This window comes from Gossypium hirsutum, chromosome D10 (genome assembly GCF_007990345.1).
Source record: "Gossypium hirsutum isolate 1008001.06 chromosome D10, Gossypium_hirsutum_v2.1, whole genome shotgun sequence".
NCBI classification, from domain to species: Eukaryota; Viridiplantae; Streptophyta; class Magnoliopsida; order Malvales; family Malvaceae; genus Gossypium; species Gossypium hirsutum.
In genome coordinates, this window is record NC_053446.1 from 46,411,179 (window position 1) to 46,432,190 (window position 21,012).

General features: G+C 34.8%; 1 protein-coding gene and 1 non-coding gene across 4 annotated transcripts; both read left to right on the forward strand.

Moving 5' to 3' along the window:
- The first annotated feature begins 2,476 nt into the window (after positions 1–2,476).
- LOC121222844 (small nucleolar RNA R71) lies at positions 2,477–2,583 on the forward strand. The gene has a single exon (XR_005920214.1). It is a non-coding gene; the product is annotated as a small nucleolar RNA R71 (small nucleolar RNA).
- Positions 2,584–16,137: 13,554 nt separating this feature from the next.
- LOC121222234 (beta-amylase 1, chloroplastic) lies at positions 16,138–19,266 on the forward strand. 3 transcript variants are annotated; one of them, XR_005919413.1, is made up of 3 exons: positions 16,138–17,110; positions 18,742–18,869; positions 18,942–19,266. XR_005919413.1 is itself a non-coding variant. In XM_041102398.1 (2 exons), the coding sequence occupies exons 1-2, from the start codon at positions 16,522–16,524 to the stop codon at positions 18,783–18,785; spliced, it is 633 nt and encodes a 210-aa protein (XP_040958332.1). In that variant the 5' UTR covers positions 16,138–16,521; the 3' UTR covers positions 18,786–19,266. The 3 variants fall into 3 exon arrangements, 1 of the variants encoding a protein (XP_040958332.1); XR_005919414.1 differs by having other exon boundaries at positions 18,949–19,266; XM_041102398.1 differs by having other exon boundaries at positions 18,742–19,266.
- Positions 19,267–21,012: the final 1,746 nt, after the last annotated feature.

Genomic DNA, 21,012 nt, shown 5'->3' on the forward strand with positions numbered 1-21,012 from the left:
ATCCCGAATAGCCATCTAAAAAATAATAGAATTCATTACCTGCTAGTCGATCTAACATCTGATCCATAAAAGGAAACAGAAAATGGTCCTTTCGAGTGGCTTTGTTTAACTTTCTCTAATCAATACAGATTCTCCAACTGGTAACAGTTCTCGTTAAAATTAAATCGTTACGCTCATTTTCAACAATCGTGATTCCACATTTCTCCGGCACACACTGTACTGGACTTACCCACGAACTATCTGAAATAGGATAGATGATTCCTACATCTAACCATTTAATCACTTCCTTTCTCACAACTTCTTTCATACTAGGATTGAGCCTCCTTTACCCATCAATTCGAACTCTTTCACCTTCTTCTAAAATGATTTTATGCATGCAAAATGAAGGGCTTATACCTCGAATATCAGCTATAGTCCAACCAATTGCTTTTTTAAATTTCTTTAGAACAACAATTAGTTGCTCCTCTTGATCTTTTGTTAGTTTTGCTGAAATAATCACAGGTAAAGTAAAACAGTCACCTAAATAAACGTATTTTAAATGGGAATGAAGTACCTTTAGTTCGAGTTTAGGTGGTTCTTCGCTTGACAACTTGGGTTGCACAAATTCTCTGACTTTCAACTCCAACGGTTCAAACCGTGTGGATTAAATATAATTTCTCGAACTGGCTTCCATCAAAGCCATTTTTTCTTCACCTTCTTCATCCTCCAAAGGGTCAAGATCTAAAGCTCTCTCCAATAGATCTTCTTCAAAATTGCTTTCCATAGAAACCAAGGTTTCTATCTCTTACATAACTGAACACTCCTCTGCCAGATCAGGAAATTTCATTGCTTTAAGAATGTTAAAGGTTACCTGATTGTCTTGAACTCGCATGGTGAGTTCACCTTTCTGCACATCAATTAACGTTCTCTCTATGGCTAGGAAAGGTCTTCCAAGGATGATTGGCACTTATTTGTCTGCTTCAAAATCTAAAATAATGAAATCAATATGAAAATAAATTTATTAACTCTTACCAAGACATCCTCGATCTTTCCTTCGGGATATGCTAAAGATCGATCCATTAGCTGAAGCGTCACAGTTGTAGGTCTTACTTCACCTATCCCTAACATCTTAAAAATATACTTAGGAATCAAGTTGATACTCGCTCCTAAGTCATACAAAGTTCTACCACAGTAAGATTCACCAATGTTACAGGGTATAGTAAAGCTTCCTAGGTCTTTCAATTTTGGTGGCAGTTCATTTTTCAGGAGCACACTGCACTCCTTTGTCAAAGCAACAATCTCATACTCACTCAGTCGTTTCTTCTTGGACAATATATCCTTCATAAACTTCACATAATTTGGCATTTGTTCTAAAGCCTCTACCAATGGAATATTGATATGTAACTGCTTTAGAACATCTACAAACTTCTTGAATTTCACCTCATGTTTCTGCTTGTGTTGTTGCAATCGTTGCAGATATGGAGGTGATGCAACTTTCAGTTGAACTAGACAACTTTTCTGAGTAGGTAAATCTGCATCCAAAGAAGATGTTCAAATATCTGAATTTACTAGGTCAGGGTTTACCTTGTCAGACTTTGCAGATTCTAATTCTTCTGGTATAGGAACTTCAACAACTGGTTGACTTTCCTCCTTTTCAACATGCTCCTCTTCGACATCAATTAATCAAGGTTCTAGAGTTTTACCACTACGTAATACCACTACCTTGATATGTTCTTTACCCAAATTTCTTGGATTCTCAGTATCACTCGGTAAGGTTCCTTGCGACCTATTACGAAGCTCCGTAGCTAACTAACCCATTTGGTTTTCTAAATTTTCCAGTGTTGCTGCTTGGCTTTGGATCAAAGCGTCATTCTTTTCCATGTACGCTTTCAACAACTTCTCCAAACTGTTTGATGCCTCAGCTTGAGGTGGTTTTGGAGCTTGTTGATTAAACCCTTGAGATTGGTTGGGTCTTTGCTGCAATAAGTTGTTGTTTGGTCCATTTCCTTGGTTGCTCCAAGAAAAGTTAGGATGATTACGCCGTGAAGGGTTGTAGAAGTTGGACTGGGATCCTTGTCCACTCCTATTTTGATATTGGTTCCCCACATATTACACTAACTCAGGATTTGATTGACAATTCTCAAAAGAATGACCTTCCCCACAGTACACACAGGAAACTACTTCAAACGGACTTGGTGGCTGAGCTGCAAAACTATTAGTACTCTTAGCAGTTAACTGTTTAAACATAGAGGAAATGGACAACACCTGAGCCGATAATGAAGTGACAGAGTCAACTTCATGAACTCTGGTTACTCATCTTCCTGAAGCTGTTCGATTTGTTGGCCATTGGTAGTTACTACTCGCAATCCTCTTGATGATCTCATAAGCCTCATTATAAGACTTAGACAAAATTACACCATTCACGGAAGCATCTACCATCAATCTTGTATGTGCATTGAGACCATTATAGAATGTCTCCAACTGGATACAATGAGGAATCCCATGATCAGGACACTTACGAAGTAACTCCTTGAATTGCTCCCAAGCCTCATACAATGACTCGTCATCCAATTGTTGGAAAGTTGTGATCTCGTTCCTCAACTTAGCATTTTTCTAGGTGGAAAATACTTAACCAAAAATCTCTCTGCTAATTCTTTCCATGTAGATATGGAACTTGGTGGCAATGAATTGAGCCATGCTCATGCTCGATCTCGCAATGAGTACGAAAACAACTTCAACCTCAGTGCGTCTTCAGTTACACCGGCTATCTTAAATGAATCAACCACCCCCATAAACAATCGAAGGTGGAGATGTGGATCTTTCGTGGGAATACCACTAAATTGGCCTACCATTTGTAGCATTTGAAACATCACTGGTTTCAATTCAAACTGGGTTGCCTCAATATCTGACCGTCTAATTCCTGGGTTTAACTCACTGAAAAGTGGAACAGCATATTTTCTGATGCATTGATCCCTATCATCAGCAATAAGGATGGGATTCCGTACATGACATGCTTCATTACCTTGGTTTTGATTCTGATTTCCAAAGTCCATCTCGACTTGTCTTTGAGCTGTTCGTTCACGTCTTCTTCGTCTAAAAGTTCACTCAATTTTAGGGTCTACATAGAGTAAATCGATAATTCGATCTATGCTCATAAACACCTGAGAAGAAATTCACAAAAAATAAAAAGAATAAGTTCGTAATGTTAAAAATAAATCAAATTGAAAATAAATAATTTCACGAAAAAAATGACTACCGCAACAGCTGACAATCCTCGGCAACGGCACCAAAACTTGAAACGCTCAGGTTTGTGCAAGTGTACACAGTCGTTATCAAGTAATAAGTAAGTATTGAGTTATTGTCTCCACAGGAATTGTATTTGTGCTAAGTCACTTAATTTGTAAAATTATATTAACAATTTGAAAAATAAAAATATAGTTGAGAAGTGGTATAAACTAGATGCAATGATCCCTAATGTAAATTATCCTAATATACAGACTATATGAATGGAATAGATTTTAGCAGAATTTAACACAATTTGCAACAATTATAACATAAATAAACTAGGACAATTACTTTAATTAAACTTAATTTATAATTATCATGCTTAATAATATTCGGAAAAACATTCCATGGCAACTCGATCTTTCATGAGTTTGGAAACCAAATTAGGCCTTTCGGAATTCTTTCCTTAGTAAACACACATTTTACTGATCCTTATTTCCTAAGGGTTTCTTAGCATTCGTGTGAGGTAATAGGGACGTGTTAAGTTTGAAACAATTTAATCACACAAATCTAAAAACTATGCAAATAACAGAGCTTGGCTAGGGTTGTTATGCAACCTACAATTTAATCGGGTTAGGATCTAAATTGAGCATGCACATTTCAATTATGCGTCCATTAGCCGCCGTCTGGTTAGGATCGCACAGCTAATTCAGGTGCATTTCAATCACGTATGAACGAAATATAGACTTGATTTTAATTGAAAACATGATTGACTGAGGCACAAACATTATAAGCATGAATCAAATAAATGTTATTTAATTAAAATAATCATCCTAGCTTAAATAAAATTAAGCTATCATTGTTGTAAATAAGAACAAAGAACACATAGCAAACATCTATGTATTAAATAAAAGAAAAGAAAGACTAAACCCAATTCAGAGTGGCTGTCACCCAAAACTCTGATTGATGAAGCTCCTTCGTTCCTTTTCTTTGCTCCTATGCTGATTGCTCTCCAAGGTGGCTGACCAAGGGCTCTTTAAGAGGCTAATTTGATAAAAATCCTTTTGCAAGGATGATGATAGTCGTGAGGGGGAAAAGAAAGCTAAGAGAGTTGAAAGAGGAGAGAATGACGAGGGATGATTGAAAAAGTGAGAAATGAGCTCTTATTTATAGGTGAGGCAAGGGAACTAGTTTGCTAAAAATAGGAGTGTCCATCATTTGAAACCTCCTCCAAGAGTGGTCGGCCATGAATTGAGGAAATGTGGCTGATTTTTCCTTGATTTTTGGTCAATTTGAATGCCACAACAACTCAGGACTAAGACTCGATCTTCAGCAAATCTTCGGGAAAACTCTGATTTCTTTGACTCTTCAAGGGCCTTATGCAATTAAACCAAAAATTGGTTTATAATCAGCCATGTGCAGCCAAAAATTGGGTTGACTTGGTCCCCACTTTGGACGGTTTTGCAATTAGAAGAAAAACTCTCAGACCTGTAAAAAATAACAGATAGTTTAGAGGACCAAATGAATTAATTTAACCACTTTAATTAATCAATTTACTTATTTAATTAAACCCAATTTTATTAATGAAATATTTAAAATGAATTATTAAATATTTTATTATTTAATTCTATCATGCATTGTACACTCCATAGCTTAAAAATATAATATGCTTAAATTAATATAAAATAAGCTATTTTATGCATGAAAACTATATAATAAAACATAAAATCACATTTTAATAATTTCTATGTCCTAATTTCATATTTTCACATATTTCATTAATTTATTAAATAATTACTTGGTTTTAACAACAATTTTAAGTAAAAAGGTGATGAATTATATAGGAAAAATCCTATATATTTTTCTATTTGAATCCATGTGTTTTGTTTACTTGGTTTGGGTTTGCTGTTTCAACTTTATTTGCTTTGTTTGTTGATAAAAGGCCTAGTTTGAATTAAAAAAAGTTATTAAAGAAAAACGTGTTTAGTATAAAATGTGATTAAAAATATTGAATTGTTAAAGAAAAACACATTCGATGTAAAGTGCTTGTGACATCCTTCTCATTTTTGTATTTGCCACTGTTGAGTCATCTGTATAAATGCAGCCCGAACGCGTCAGCTACACCCATCGCCGGCTCTTCAACATTCCCTAACATATAATGTCAATGTAGACTTAGTGACTTTGTAATTAATCGACACCTTCATGCTGTACTATTTGATGGCAAACACATAATATGCCTTGTTCTTGAATCATAGCGCAACGAACAATTCTTCCAACTGTAAATTTGATGTCAATTTGTGAGCAGTGACTATATCGGCATACTCAAGGAACTCAGATGCATGTGTTGCATCTAGATCTACGCTCAACATGTCGCCCCAAGGTCATTTCGTAAAACAATGCCACGACTCGAGTTACTGAAAGAAGGGGCGTGAGCATCTTCAACCTCCTTTAGGACTTCATCGTTGATATCGTTTGGAACCTCATTAATATCGGTGTCACTAAAATATTCAACGTCCTGATTAGAATTTTCACTATTATTGGTTCCTTCTCCGATGTCTACCTTAATACCTATCACCTCTGGATGTAATTTTAGATAGGGACCAAGGGCAAGGTTGTTATTCAAACTTACACCATAATTTGGATTTTTAGGCATCTGCGATGTCCCTTCGTAGTCTAACTGATCTGTCCATCCGACATTAAGATCAAAGTCAAATATGCGATGTTGACTTATTGGACTAACATTTTTATTGGGCTCTAAGTCCGTTAACTCAGTAAATAACTCAACCTATTGGAGGTTGTAATGTCCCAAAATTTCTAATTTCGTTATTGTGAAAATATGAAACAAATATTTTTCAGTTTTAGTGTTTATGTGTTTTGGGAGTGTTTGGGAGGTCCCAAGTTCAAGCCTTCGCTTGGGCAAATTTTTGTATTTTGAATGAATTAGGCCTTACTTTTGTTCAGTAGGCTTTCATTTGATTGTTGGATAAATTACATCAGAATGGGTCTGCTAGTCTGGTGGTTAAATGGTGTGTTATTATGGTGAAGGTTTTGTGTTCGAATCCCTATGCAGGCAAGGATATTATTTTTGCTCAGATTTCGGGATAGAGTTGTGTAATAGGGGGATTCTGAGTAGTGGATGTGTAGTGGAAATTAGGGGAGAAGATTAAGGGATTTTAGGGGTTCTAGAGATTTTATTTTATTTTATTTTTCCCCATAACTGAATTTTAACTCTCTTTTTCAAAAAAATTCTGCCGTCTATTCTTCTCCCTCTCCTCTTGCAAGAATTCTCTGAGTTTTTCCATCTTTCTCTTCTTTTTCTTCTTCTTGATTTTTCCCTAATCTATTTCTTTTTCTTCGTTTTCGCATGCGTTTAGTGCTCGCTTAGTTTCAGTAAATGTTTCGTTCTGGTCACTATGAGTTCCTAGTGATGCCATTTGGACTGACTAATGCACCGGTAGCTTTCATGGATCTGATGAACCGAGTGTTTCAGCCCTATCTAGATTAGTTTGTAGTGGTTTTCATCGATGACATATTGGTTTATTCGAGGATTGAGGATGAGCATGACGAGCACCATAGGATTGTTGTTTAGATTTTGAGGGAAAAGCAGCTTTATGCTAAGTTCAGCAAGTGCGAGTTCTGGTTACGTGAAGCAACATTTCTCGGTCATGTGGTGTCTGTTGAGGGGATTCAAGTCGATCCTCAAAAAATTGAGGCAGTATTGGATTGGAAGCAGCCTAAGAATGTGTCTGAGATCCGTAGCTTTTTGGGGCTGACAGGTTATTACCGACGTTTTATGGAAAGGTTTTCATTGATCGCAGCAAAGTTGACTAAGCTTCTGCGTAAGGGAGTTCTATTTGTCTAGACTGATGCGCAACAAGAGAGCTTCGAGAAGCTCAAAACTATTCTGACTCAGGCTCCTATTCTGATATAGCCTAAGCCCAATAAGGACTTTATGGTTTACAGTGATGCTTCACATGTCGATTTGAGGTTTGTATTGATGCAGGATGGTAACTCATCAGCTCAAAACTAGTGAAGTGAACTATCCAATGCACAATTTGGAGTTGGTCGCCGTAGTCTTTACATTAAAAATTTGGAGGCATTATCAGTACGGTGAGAAGTGTATTATCTACACCGATGCAGGATGGTAACTCGTCAGCTCAAAACTAGTGAAGTGAACTATCCGATGCACAATTTAGAGTTGGTCGCCGTAGTCTTTACATTAAAAATTTGGAGGCATTATCAGTACGGTGAGAAGTGTATTATCTACACCGATCATAAAAGCCTCAAGTATCTCATCACTTAGAAGGAGTTAAATCTTAGGCAGCGTAGATGGGTTCAGCTACTTAAGGATTATGATTGTACCATTTAATACCAACCTGGTAATGCCAATATGGTGGCTGATGTGTTGAGCCGTAGGGCTATGACCGATCTAAGAGTGATGTTCGCTCGACTTAGCATTTTCAACAATGGAAGTCTGTTGGCAGAACTTCTGGTCAAACCGACATGGATTGAACAGATTCAAGGTAAACAGTTGGGGGATAAGTCTCTCAGGTTGCGTTTTCGTCAGGTTAAGAATGGTGGCACTACTGATTTTGGGATAAATAGTGATGGGGTACTTTGTTTCCACGGTCGGATTTGTGTACAAAATTATGAGGATTTAAGGCAGTCGATTCTGAGAGAGGCGCATGGTAGTCCTTATACTATGCATCCCGGCTGGAACAAGATGTACCGAGATCTTCAAAAATTGAACTGGTGGCTAGGGTTAAAGCGTGAGGTTACTGACTTTGTTACTCGCTGTTTGACTTGTCAGCAGGTTAAGGCTGAGCATCAGTTACCTTCGAGTTTGCTGCAGTGGGTTAAGATATCGTTATGGAAATAGGAGCAAGTAACGATAGACTTCGTTAGTGGCTTACCTCTAACACCCACTAAGAAGGATTATGTCTGGGTCATTGTAGATCGATTGACCAAATCTGCTCACTTTATCTCGGTAAGGGCAGACTTTTCTCTTTAGAAATTAGCTAAGCTCTACATATCGAAAATAGTGAGACTGCATGGGGTACTTTTCTCTATCATTTTTTATAGAGATCCTCGTTTCACGTCTCGATTTTAGAAGAAGTTTCATGAGGCTCTGGGTTCAAGATTAGACTTCAGTACTGCTTTCCATCCTCAGACAGAAAGTCAGCCAGAGAGGGTGATTCAGATACTGGAAGACATGTTGAGGAGCTGTGTTATTGATTTCTGAGGTAGTTGGGAGGAGTACTTGCCATTTGTGGCGTTTGCCTACAATAATAGCTTCCAGTCTAGCATCCTGATGGCACCTTACGAGTCACTGTACGATCGTAAGTGTCGCACTCCTTTATGTTGGACTGAGTTGGGTGGGTGACATGTTCTGGGTCCTGAATTGGTGTTAAAGATGAAGATAAGGTTATACTGATTCGGGATTATCCTAAAGCGGCTTCTGACAGGCAAAAGTCTTATGCGAATCTGAAGAGAAAGGATATCAAGTTTACGGTGGGGGACTTAGTTTTTCTCAAGGTCTCTCCATGGAAAAAAGTTCTTAAGTTCGGTCGCAAGGGCAAGTTGAGTCCTCGGTTTATTGGATCTTACCCCATTCTGAAACGTGTAGGACCTGTCGCTTATCAGTTGGAGTTACCTCCAGAGTTGGACCGCATTCAAGATGTTTTTCACGTCTTGATGTTGAGGCACTACCGCTCTAATCCCACGCATGTTGTTTCTGTTGAGGAGATTGAGGTTAGGCTAGACTTAACCTTTAAGGAGGAGCCGGTTCAAATTCTAGAGCGTGATGTAAAGATCCTTCAAAAAATGTCTATTCCTTTAGTAAAAGTTCTGTGGCATAATCATAGCGTTGAGGAGGCCACGTGGGAACCTGAGGATGTGATGCGTCAAAAATATCCTCATCCGTTCTGATCAGGTAAAATTTCAAGGACGAAATTTTCTTTTAGGGGGTAGAGTTGTAACGCCCCAAAATTTCTAATTTCATTATTGTGAAAATATGACACAAATATCTGTCAGCTTTAGTGGTTATGTGTTCTGAGAGTGCTTGGGAAGTCCCAAGTTCAAGCCTTCGCTTGGGCAAATTTTGGTGTTTTGAATGAATTAGGTCTTACTCTTGTTCAATAGGCTTTTTCTTCTTCATGATTTTTCCCTAATCGATTTATTTTTCTTCGTTTTCACAAGCGGCTAGTGCTCGCTTAGTTTCGGTAAGTGTTTCTCTTCGTTTCTATCATGAATCTCTTAGTGGCTGAAGTCGTAATGTTTTTCTTTGTGATTTAGGCATAGGGGGAGGCTCGGACAAGTGAATTCAGTGTTCTCGTCTTAACAATAGTTAAACAAAGGGTTATCGTTGGTGGTAAGTTAGGTTTCTGTTCATTTTTTATTGTCAATTCACTTGTAAATCCGTTAAATTGATGTTGAGTATCTTGATTTTAGGACTTGAAGTGCTCAAGAGTGATTAGGCATCAAAAAGATACCAAGAGTGTACCCGAAACGCAAAAATAAGGGATTCAGCGAAAAGCCGAAATTGCTTGTTGTTTGGATAACTGCAGTAGGCTAACTTTGAAAAATTGTCATAAATTGATGAAATCAAATTAGAGGATGAACAAAATATGGAATTAAAGATTATTGAGTCTATTTTCTCATAAAAGAAACGGTATAAGTAATGGAATTGTAAATCTTGAGTTATAATAAACTTTGTGAGACAATGTTAGAATGAAATCGAGTTCCCCAATTCTGACTTTGGAAAATTATCAAAAATTGGAAAAAAAATAATTAGGGGTTAAAATTTACATGTTTAAATTGTAAATGAGTCTATTTTCAATAGAAACAAATGGAAACATCATCCAAATTTTTTACTAAAAGATAATTAATTTTTAGCAAAGAATGGTCGAAGCTATCAAACAGCAGAATAGGGGTAAGTTTGAAGATTTTACTGTAATTTTTGGATAAACCAAAAATTTTGAAAATTTTATGGTAGAAATTTATTTGAGTCTAGTTTTAAACAAGCAGTTTTTAATTCGTAATTCTGTAGCTCAAGATATAAATAATTTAGTAACAGTGACTCAAGTTGACAGTTTTGAAGGAACATATAAGTAAATAGTGAAAACATATATGAATAACTAACTAGCACGGGTTACATTAAAAATAGATCATGTGGCCAAGGCCAATTTGGGCCGAGTGGGCCACATGGGCGTGTGAGCCTAGTTTTTTTGAAAAGTTCTGTAAGATTGCATGGGTCGCCCAAGTCCACTGTGGACCTACTGTAGGGTTGATAAGCTTTACTTAGACCCCTATATGTGTGATTTGTCTGTTTGATTCCCATACTGAGCATCACTTATGATATCTGAATGTATGTACTATTAATTACATAGTAACATGACATATTTTGTATATTGCACTGCATCAAGTGAGTTCGTGTTATTTGGAGGGTGTGTCTGAAAGGCTATTACGCCTATCATCTGGCAGCTCAGCTGCAACCTTCTGATTATGTGCCGCATCTCGATACAACATGGTGTGTAGGGATAGGTGGATTGATTTAATCCCCAAATGGTGTGTAGGGTTGGACGGAGATGGTGTGTAGAGGTTGGTGGGTAGGATTCTGATTTATTGGATCTGCATTCTATATCTAATATGGGCCAAGGCCCTAATGTATTTCTGAATCTGTATCTGAATGGGCTAAGGCCCAAACTGATTCTGTGATGGGCTAAGGCCCTAGACTGTATCTAACTGAATTATGTTGAATATCTGTATGCATGTTCTCTGTGGGGATTATACACTGAGTTTGCGAAAACTCACCGTTTTCTGTTTAATTTGTACAGGTAATCCCCAGACTTGACTGGTCAGTGCAGTGGAGGACTCGACAATGGCCACACGTAAATTTTAGACTGCTTTCCGTTAATGCATAGAATTTATTACTTATTTGGGGTTTTTGATGTAATTTGGATTATGGACTGGTTGGTTTTAAATTTGGGACTTTATACTATTTTTATAGTTTTTTTAAACTGCAACTCAAGAAAACACGATTTTTCTAAAAATTAAGGTTTTTGTAAATAGAAACGATTTTTCCTAAATTAATTGGTTACAAAAGCTTCCGCTAAGAGACAAGTTTTAAAGCAAATCAACTAGTTTTTTTTTCCGAATTAAATAAAAGCTAACTTACTGTAACGGTTTTTAAACTCGACAATCTTGTCTTCAAATCCCTTTCCATGTGACATCGCCAGATTCGGTCATAACGTCTAGGCCGGGTTTGGGGTGTTACAGATGTTCTCACTCCCAGTCGACCACCATATTTCCATCATAGTGCCCAAGTCATCATCATCTAACAGTTGCATCTCAAAAAATTTCAATGGATTTGTAGAGACTGGAAACTTGTAAAATAATCTGGACATCGCCCTTCCACAACATATAACTATTTTCGCACTGATCTTCATTTTCATTTCTTCCAGCTTCAAAGTTTTACTGAATTGCAACCTTACTCTTTGTCGGCTTTGAAATACACAACCAACATCACCTTCTACAATTTTGCCATAAAAAGAACGTACACTAAAAGCATTGAGTTATTCATCTTTACCAGAATTTTTGAGCTCTCCTACTAAACACAACAATTTCTTTTTCTTCTCTTCCAGTTCAACTATTACAAAAAAAAAACATCAACAATATCTATATATGTAGGAAAACCAAGGTGGTGGAGCTAAAAATATCATTTTTAAAATTTTTAGATTAAAAAAAACGACACATTTAAAAAAAATCCATGCAGTACACTGGTGGCGCCATTCTATATGGCTCCACCAAATAAAATATTATTTTTTAAAATTTTAAAATAAAAAAATAACACATTTAAAAATATACTATACATAGTATACTGGTGGCGTCATTCTATATGGATCTGCCAAATAAAATATTGTTTTTTTAAAATTTTTAAATTTAAAAAAACACATTTAAAAAACAATCCTACTAATAAAATGGTGGCGCCATTTAGAATGGCTCCACCAATAAGAAAACATTTTTTATAGTTTTAAAATTAAAAAAAAAATAACATTAACACATACAAAAATGCTGGTGCCAAACTCTATGGCTCCACCAAAAAAGGATTATTTTTAAAGCCCCCAATTTTTCAGAAATAGCAATATTTCTCTAGTATTTATACAGGTGGCATTATTCTACATGACTCCACTAAAAAATGAATTTTTTTACTTGGTTTGCTGACGTGGCTTGTTGTTGGTGCCAAATTCTTTAGCTCCACCAATTTTTATTGTAAATTTTGAGTCATTTACATGTATAATTAGAAAAGTGGGTCATTTTTATAATTAATTAAAATTTTAAGGCCATTAAAGAAAAAAAACCCTCTTTTTACTTGGGAATGTGGTAGAAGGTCTAGTTTGTTTGGTAAGGAATGTCTCGATAGGGCCTTCGTGAATATAGGTCGGACTCGACGCTTTCCATATCACAAAATCTATAATCTTACAAGTGCTACTTGGATCATTATTGATGATAGGTAGTATAAATTAATTTATTTAAGGATTTTACATAAAAATATTAAAAGATAAAAATATGTTATTGTAATAATATTTGTTATTTTAAAATGTCACTTACCATTCCAACTAGTGTCTAAGACCCTGTTAACTAACTTCCAAAATAAGAATATTGTTGGTTAGGATCTACAAAACGGTCTTCTTAAAGCTATCCTCCAGACCTTAACAGGAGGATAATTCTCTCCACTCGACCTCTCTCTTTATGACTCTCCAAAATCATTTTTGACCATCCATTCTTAAACCGCGTATCAACTGTGATATAATACAATCTTAACTTATCAATCAAACACAAAAACATCTTATCAATATTGTCTACCAAATTTAAAACTAGATACTATAATTTATTTCATAATAATGTGGACCATAACATTATTGTTAGTGTACTAAAGCCCAACTTTTAGATTGAGTTTGGATAGGCGGTACGTTTATCTGCAATTAATGTAAAAATAGCAGTTATGATGAGATTAGATATTGTATCGATACTGTAGTGTGAGACAAAAAATAAGCTAAACGTATCGCATTGCACCCCACCACCCGTCCAAATCCACCCTTAGTTTTTGATTGAATTTGTCGATTTGAGAAAATTAAAATACATGTATAAAAAATTTAATAGAGAAATAAATTCAATTATTTTTATTTTATTCTATTTTATTAAAGATTGGATTATCTTTTATCAAACAATCTAATTATACTCAATATTTAATTTTAACTAGTATATCAAATAAATTTTATAACTTAAATTCAACACTTAATTTTTTAGTGTTTAGTTTTTCAATTTATCGAACATTGCCTAAATAACACATATTTCCATAAAATTTTCAAACAGGAAAAAACATGAAAACTATTTTTTTTAAACTATTCGTTAGATGCATTCATGAGTCATCCGGGCTGAATTTAAATAGGATATTAATAGACTTTATACTTGTACAAGCTCAGTCTAGCTTGAGTTGAAATATGAGTCCAAAATTTTGTCCAAATTTCTCATATTTGCAAATGGTTGACCAAATCCATTTTAAGCTACCATATTTTCAAACTTTTTTGAAAAATATTTATATTACTTTTTTAGTATATTTCATTTTCATTTTACAATCAATGTTTGGAGTTTATAGTTGTGTCCCTCTTAAAAATGTCGTCTCCAAGATTCAAACACACATTTATCCAAACTTATTTTGGGCCTAATATTATTATCTAAACATTCCAAATTTCTCAGTGAACATTCAAGTTTGAATGAATAATCCAATCCTTAAACAAATCTACTATTCATAACTTCTAATCCTTAAAAAAATTCACATTCAAACCCAAAATATCTAAATTATTACGTTAACTAAGGTTCCAACGAGTTTTGTCGATATCCTTAATCCAATTTATATAATTAAAAAGATATAATGACTTTTTTGGCTCTCCAACTTTCTAAAAAAGTAATTTTGACCCTATTTATATTGTCTTTTCATCCTTAAACTTGTATTTTTTTATCAAATCACCCCAAAATGGGTGGAAAAGTTAATATTTGTTACATTTGCTAATGTGGCATACACGTGGATAACATGCCAATATTTAATTAATTTTTTAAAAAATTAAAAACATAAAAAAAATTACATTTTTATATTTTTAGCCATTTAATTTTAGAAATAATTTTTAAAATTTTTAAAATTTTAAAAAATTAATTTAATGCTGACATGTCATCCATGTGGCAATCCACGTGTATGCTACGTCAGCAAAGTTACAAATGTTAATTTTTCAATCTATTTTGAGATGACTTGATAAAAAAATACAAATTTAAAGGTTAGAACAGGGGCATAGGACCCCCAAAAATAGAAAATTTTCTACTTAGGCTCTTTAAAATTTTAAATTTTTTATTTAAATTAATAAAGGTAAAATTATCCTTTGGTCCCCTAAAAGTGATAAAAATTTAATTTAATCCTTTAAAAATTATAAATATATAAACTATTAAAATGACAAAATTATATTTTTATTATCGTAAAAATTATAATTTAATTTCGCCCCAATAAAAATTTTCTAGCTTCGTCTCATATTAGAAAGGGTGAAAAGTTAAATACAAGGATAAAAAGGATAAAATGACTTCTTTTTTTTGATAATGTTATAGGATGATTATGTGAATTAAAAAAATACTACACCGATATAAAATTTTAATTCTCAGATACTCTAAATTTTAATTACTATCTTATCTATGATGTTTCCTACGAAGTTTAAAAGTATAGGGTATGGGTCGTTTCCACTTCACAAATCTTAAGCAAGAAGTTGGCAGCAGTCCCCATAATGTATCCAAGATTCAAGGATGGTCCACACAAGAATCAAAAGTGAATCAAAGCCACCAATTCCCAATCATATGAAATCAGGCCAGACCCTAAATTCAGTTTCTACCATTGATTCATGCTGCATCACCCGATATTACGGACCCTATGTGTCTTAAACCAACAGAATGTGGCATTATCTGCCGTCCTACCGCCCCTTAAAATCATCCACCTGTCCCCTGCCTGCCCCTTGCGTGGACGTCTAAGTAGCCTTACAAACAAAACACTAAATCCTTTTATCCTATGTCTTAAGCCGAAAGGATCGGACGCGTGAATGTTCCCTTCTAAACACGTGCCTCTATCTCATTCGGTATCCTATTTTTTAGTCCCTCACTCTAAAAACACGCATTCACGACACTTATTTAATCTAACCGTCCATTCTCACGTGAGTCCAACAATTGTAGTCGTTGCCTCTTAGATCGCCCCTCCTCTCGCCACGTAACAAAATGACACGTGTCAAGAAGCTAATAAATTACAAAAATTTAACATAAATCATGAAATATTTTGTTCTAAGTTTTTAAAAACTCAAAAATTATAAGCAAAAAACTTAAATTAACTTACCAAATGAGCTTGGAACCTCAAAATCTAAATTTTCCCTTTTCCCTTTTCTTTCTTTCTTTCCTTCTCTGTTTCGTTTGCCTATTCTATTTCTATTTCTCTTTTTCTATCTTTTATTTCTTTTATTTAATTAGTTTAATATAATAACAATAAAATAATAATATAATATTATTTACTTAAATAATAAGTAAAGATGTAATAATTACTATTGTATGTATTTCATTTTTCCACATGCCATCATATCCATCATACATTTGTCAACTTTTTTGTTTATTTAAAATAATATAATATAATATAATATATAAATATCTTTTACTTAATTAGTAAGTATGTATATATATTAATTACAAATGTATACATATATTTATTACGCATGTATTTATAATTACTACACACCTGTCACTTTTTATGATTTAATTATTAGTTTAGTCCTTTCATCTTTCTGTATTCTATAATAAACTTTCACACTTAATTCAATTTAATTCTAACACTCAATCAACTTTAATTTAACTAAATTCACTTAACTAAAATTCGATTAATCATATAACTAATTCTATAAATATTTTAAATAATTATTTTACGAGTCCGTTGTACCAAAACAGAGACTCGAGCTAACATTCAAAGTGGGAAACATCTCCAACTCAGGGTGAGTTTGGATTAGCAGTATATTTAGTGTAAAAATAACAGTGGCGGTGAGATTAGATACTATAACGATCGTGTAGCGTGAGACAAAAAAGTAAACTAAACGAACCGCACCGCACCCAATTGTCCATTCAAATCTACCTTCAATAAATTTAAACAAAACAAAAAAGAAAGAAAAGGGTGTAAGATTCATTTCCTTTTTTCCTCTCATCTCTGACAGGTAATCGGAAAAGGCAAACAGTTCGACTAAATAGAAAATGGCGTTGAATTTGGCGCATCAGATTGGTTCTCTAGCCGGGACACAAATTGCAGCTGAAGTCACCACCGGAGAACAATCATCCTCAGCGACGGCTGATGTGTCGGGAGTTCGGAAAGTTCCATTGACGAATCTCCGATGCAACGCCCCAGGAGAAGCTCTGTCCCCTCCAATATTAACTCCACCGTTGACGCCGCGAAGCGCGGCAAACAGGTCGGCTATGATGAGTCCGTCGCTGCGTCCGGATCTGTCCGCCGCTTGCCAGGCTTTCGGGACGTTATCACCGCTGGAGACGGCTGAGGAGTCATCGGCGTCGGTGGCGTGGAAGGAGGGAGGGAAGAAAGAGGAGAAGAAAGGGGTTCCGGTTTACGTGATGATGCCGTTGGATAGCGTGACGAATGTGAATAGAAAGAAGGCGATGAATGCGATGATTGACGTTTGGTGGGGTCTGGTGGAGAGGGAAGCGCCGGGTGCGCTTACAATTGGGGTGGCTACGCGGAGCTTCTCGAGATGGCTAAGAAGTATGGCCTTAAAGTCCAGGCTGTCATGTCATTCCATCAGTGTGGGGGCAACGTCGGTGACTCTTGCACGTTCGTATCTCCTCCTTACCTCTCCCTTCTTTTTCTTCAAGATCCCGTTACTCAGCTTATGAAAATTTTATTTAAAAAAATAGTAATTTTAAATTAATTTTTGTGGGGATGGGATCCCTTTTTGAAATCAAGAAGAAAGAAAGTTTACACGTTTGATTAATTACTGATTACAAGTCAATCATTTGCTTATTTTTGAATTTGAAAGAGACAATCAGATGAACCAACTTTTTTAAAAAAAATTATAAAAATTTAGTGTAAATATGTTAAAAGTATTATTAGTTTTATAATTTTTAAAATTATAAAAGTTATACAAAAAATTTATTTTTATAATTTGTTTATAATTTTTATGATTTTTAATATTTTTAAATTTTAAAAGTATAATTGATTTTTTAAAATTTGTTACTAAGGTCTTTTTGATCTTTTAGTTTTGTTAGTTTAAAAATTACTTCCAATAAAAGAGTATGAGTCAAATTAAATAAATGTGGAAAGGTTAATTATTGAATTTGTTATTATGCCTTATATATAAATATCATATTTTAATAGAGAGGTGGCTTTGCTCACTCATCTAGCATAAAACCGCTAATTTACAAATTTATTCAGTAGAAAGGCTAAAATGTAATCTAAAATATAATACAAGAGATTTTGTGATACTTTTATCATATTTATAATAAAATTGCTAAATACAGATACATATTCAAATAACTATAAAATAGAATCAAATTAGTCAACATCCTCTAAATCTAATGACAAAAATATTTATGTCGTGACACGAGAGCTTAGGTTGAATTACTAGCAACCCCATCCTTACCCTCAATTATTAAAAAAATAGAATCAAATTATTTACAGATGAAGAATAAAAATGGATACGTAGTGAAAGGTGAGTATTTGTTCCATGTAAAAATATATGGTACACTATTTTTAAAAAGGTATATGATAATTTTTTAAAATTTTTTGTAGTAAAAAAAAGCAATACACCACACCGTACTTATATTTTTTTAATTTAAATAGTTGGATTTGGTTGCTTTTTAGAATGCAAAATTACCGAAAGGAAGCATGGGATATTTTGGAGGATAAATTTTTTGAAAGAAAGTTTGAGGTTCGAGTTCAACAAATCTTTTTGAACTGTGACCATAAGAGGTATTGGAAATTATGGTTTCAAACAAAATTGGAGTGTCTGAATATCAAATACTCTTGAGAGAGTTCTACATTCTATATGATGACAACAGATTTGCTTTCCATCAAACATATATCCCATTTCTTCCATCTTTCAATCACAAATAAATTAAACCTCAAATTCAATCTTTTGATAAAAGTATCATTAAAGCTCTTGTGATAGGAGTTAGATTATATTTTACTTAATTAATATATGTTTGATTAAAGAACAAATTAATCAGGCAGTGACACAAATGGATCAATTTATTCTTTAATCTAATGTATAACGGTTAATTTACTTATGTTTTGAGTAAAAGAGGAAAAATGCAATTCAACTCTTAATACAAATAATTCCACGATACTATGGGGGAGTTCATTTAGTGCTTACCGCGCATGTTCCTATGGCTTTTGCTACGGAGGCTTTGGCATGTTCTCATGTCGTTTGTTTGCTCATATTGCTCACGAGGGTAATACTATAGCTCATTTGCTGGCTACGACGAGGCTGGTGGTTCTTCTTTTCTGAGTGGTATCGTCCCTAGTTTTGCTTCTCTCACGGTGGAACGACATCGACGAGATATCGATTTGAACGAGAATGACGACTAAGGCGGTCTGTACATATCTTGTTCTTTACATGGGTCTTTGGCAAGGGGATACTAATTAGGTTCACTGTTTCGATTAGTTTCCAGGGATCTGTCGATTTAGGCATCGTGGGGGTTGTCCGTGATTAGCCGCTGTTGACGTTGGTCACCTCTTGCTCTCTACTCTAGCTATTTGGTGTGCTTGGCTCCGTTTCACATGGCTTTGGTTGCTAAGGGCCCTAGCTTGTTTTGTTGACAACTCCTTCTAGGGTTTGGAATGCATTTCTTTTTTTGGCTGGGAGCTGTTCAAACTGGGTTTTTCTGTTTTGTTTTCTTTGTTTTGGGCTTGGCCCGTTGTAACGCTCGGGTTTGTGCAAGTGTACACAGTCGTTATCAAGTAATAAGTAACTATCAAGTTATCATCTCCATAGGGATTGTATTTGTGCTAAGTCACTTAATTTGTAAAACTATATTAAAAATTTGAAAAATAAAAATATAGTTGAGAAGTGGTATAAACTAGATGCAATGATCCCTAATGTAAATTATCCTAATATGCAGACTATATGAATGGAATAGATTTTAGCAGAATTTAACACACTTTGCAACAATTATAACATAAATAAACTAGGACAATTACTTTAATTAAACTTAATTCATAATCATCATGCTTAATAATATTCGGACAAACATTCCGTGACAACTTGATCTTTCATGAGTTTGGAAACCAAATTAGGTCCTTTCGGAATCCTTTACTTAGTAAACACGCATTTTACTGATCCTTATTTACTAAGGGTTTCTTAGCATTCATGTGAGGTAATAGGGACGTGTTAGGTTTGAAACAATTTAATCACACAAATCTAAAAACTATGCAGATAACAGAGCTTGGTTAAGGTTGTTATGCAACCTACAATTTAATCGGGTTAGGATCTAAATTGAGCATGCACATTTCAATTATGCGTCTATTAGTCGTCGTCTAGTTAGGATCGCTCAGCTATTCAGGTGCATTTCAATCACGTATGACCAAAATACAAACTTGATTTTAATTGAAAATATGATTCATTGAGGCACAAACATTATAAGCATGAATCAAATAAATGTTATTTAATTAAAATAATCATCCTAGCTTAAATAAAATTAGGCTATCATTGTTGTAAACAAGAACAAAGAACACATAGCAAACATCTCTATATTAAATAAAAGAAAAGAAAGATTAAACCCAATTAGAGTGGTTGTCACCCAAAACTTTGATTGATGAAGCTCCTTCGTTCCTTTGCTTTGCTCCTATGCTGATGGCTCTCCAAGGTCCGACCAAGGGCTCTTTAAGAGGCTAATTTGCTAAAAATCCTTATGCAAGAATGATGCTAGGCGTGAGGGGGAAAAGAAAGCTAAGAGTGTTGAGAGAGGAGAGAATGATGAGGGATGAGGGATGAATGAAAAAGTGAGAAATGAGCTCTTATTTATAGGTGATGTAAGGGAGCTAGTTTCTTAAAAATAAGAGTGTCCATCCTTTGAAACCTCCTCCAAGAGTGGTCGGCCATGAATTGAGGAAATGTGGCTGATTTTTCCTCTGAGTGTTCTCTTTCATGACATTCCTGACACCTTCAACAGGCACGCGTTTTGCCTCCAACTATTTTGCTTGTCTCAACCCCATTTTTGGCATCAAGGTTGTCAGCCTGTAAAACGTGGCTAAAAAATTGATGAAATTGGCAAGTGACGTGTATGCCTCAAGATGGAATTAATGGCCTCAAAGAGGTTGGTCGTCATATGACCATATCGATTCCCATCACCAAAACATTTAGCCCATTTCCACTGCTCCATTCTACCCAACTATTACCTTAGAAAAGGATGGATAGAACCCTTCCATATCAATCTCTAACCTTGCCAGCTTATGTCTGAATTGATGTGGTTCCAACTCGTAGCCTATGTATGTATTTTGATAAAACACGTTACCATCTATTTTAGTAAATGGATTTGAATTATTTACATACACAAATTTAAATACAACATTTTTACCCGTGTTCACGATTTTTTTGCGCTAGTCTTTGTTCTTATACTCCTTGTGGAAGTTGACAACATTATGGCGAATGCAGTAGATGGACCTCTATGGAACCTCGTATTGCCGAATTGCAGCAACAAGACCCTTTGATCTGTCGAAGATAAAGCAAATGTTGT

Excerpts from the sequence above, each read along its gene's own strand:
- LOC121222234 (XM_041102398.1), top strand. The coding sequence starts at position 16,522 with ATGGCGTTGAATTTGGCGCATCAGATTGGTTCTCTAGCCGGGACACAA. Across the intron at positions 17,111-18,741 it reads AACGTCGGTGACTCTTGCAC|CTCATTTGCTGGCTACGACG; the intron begins GTTCGTATCTCC and ends GTAATACTATAG.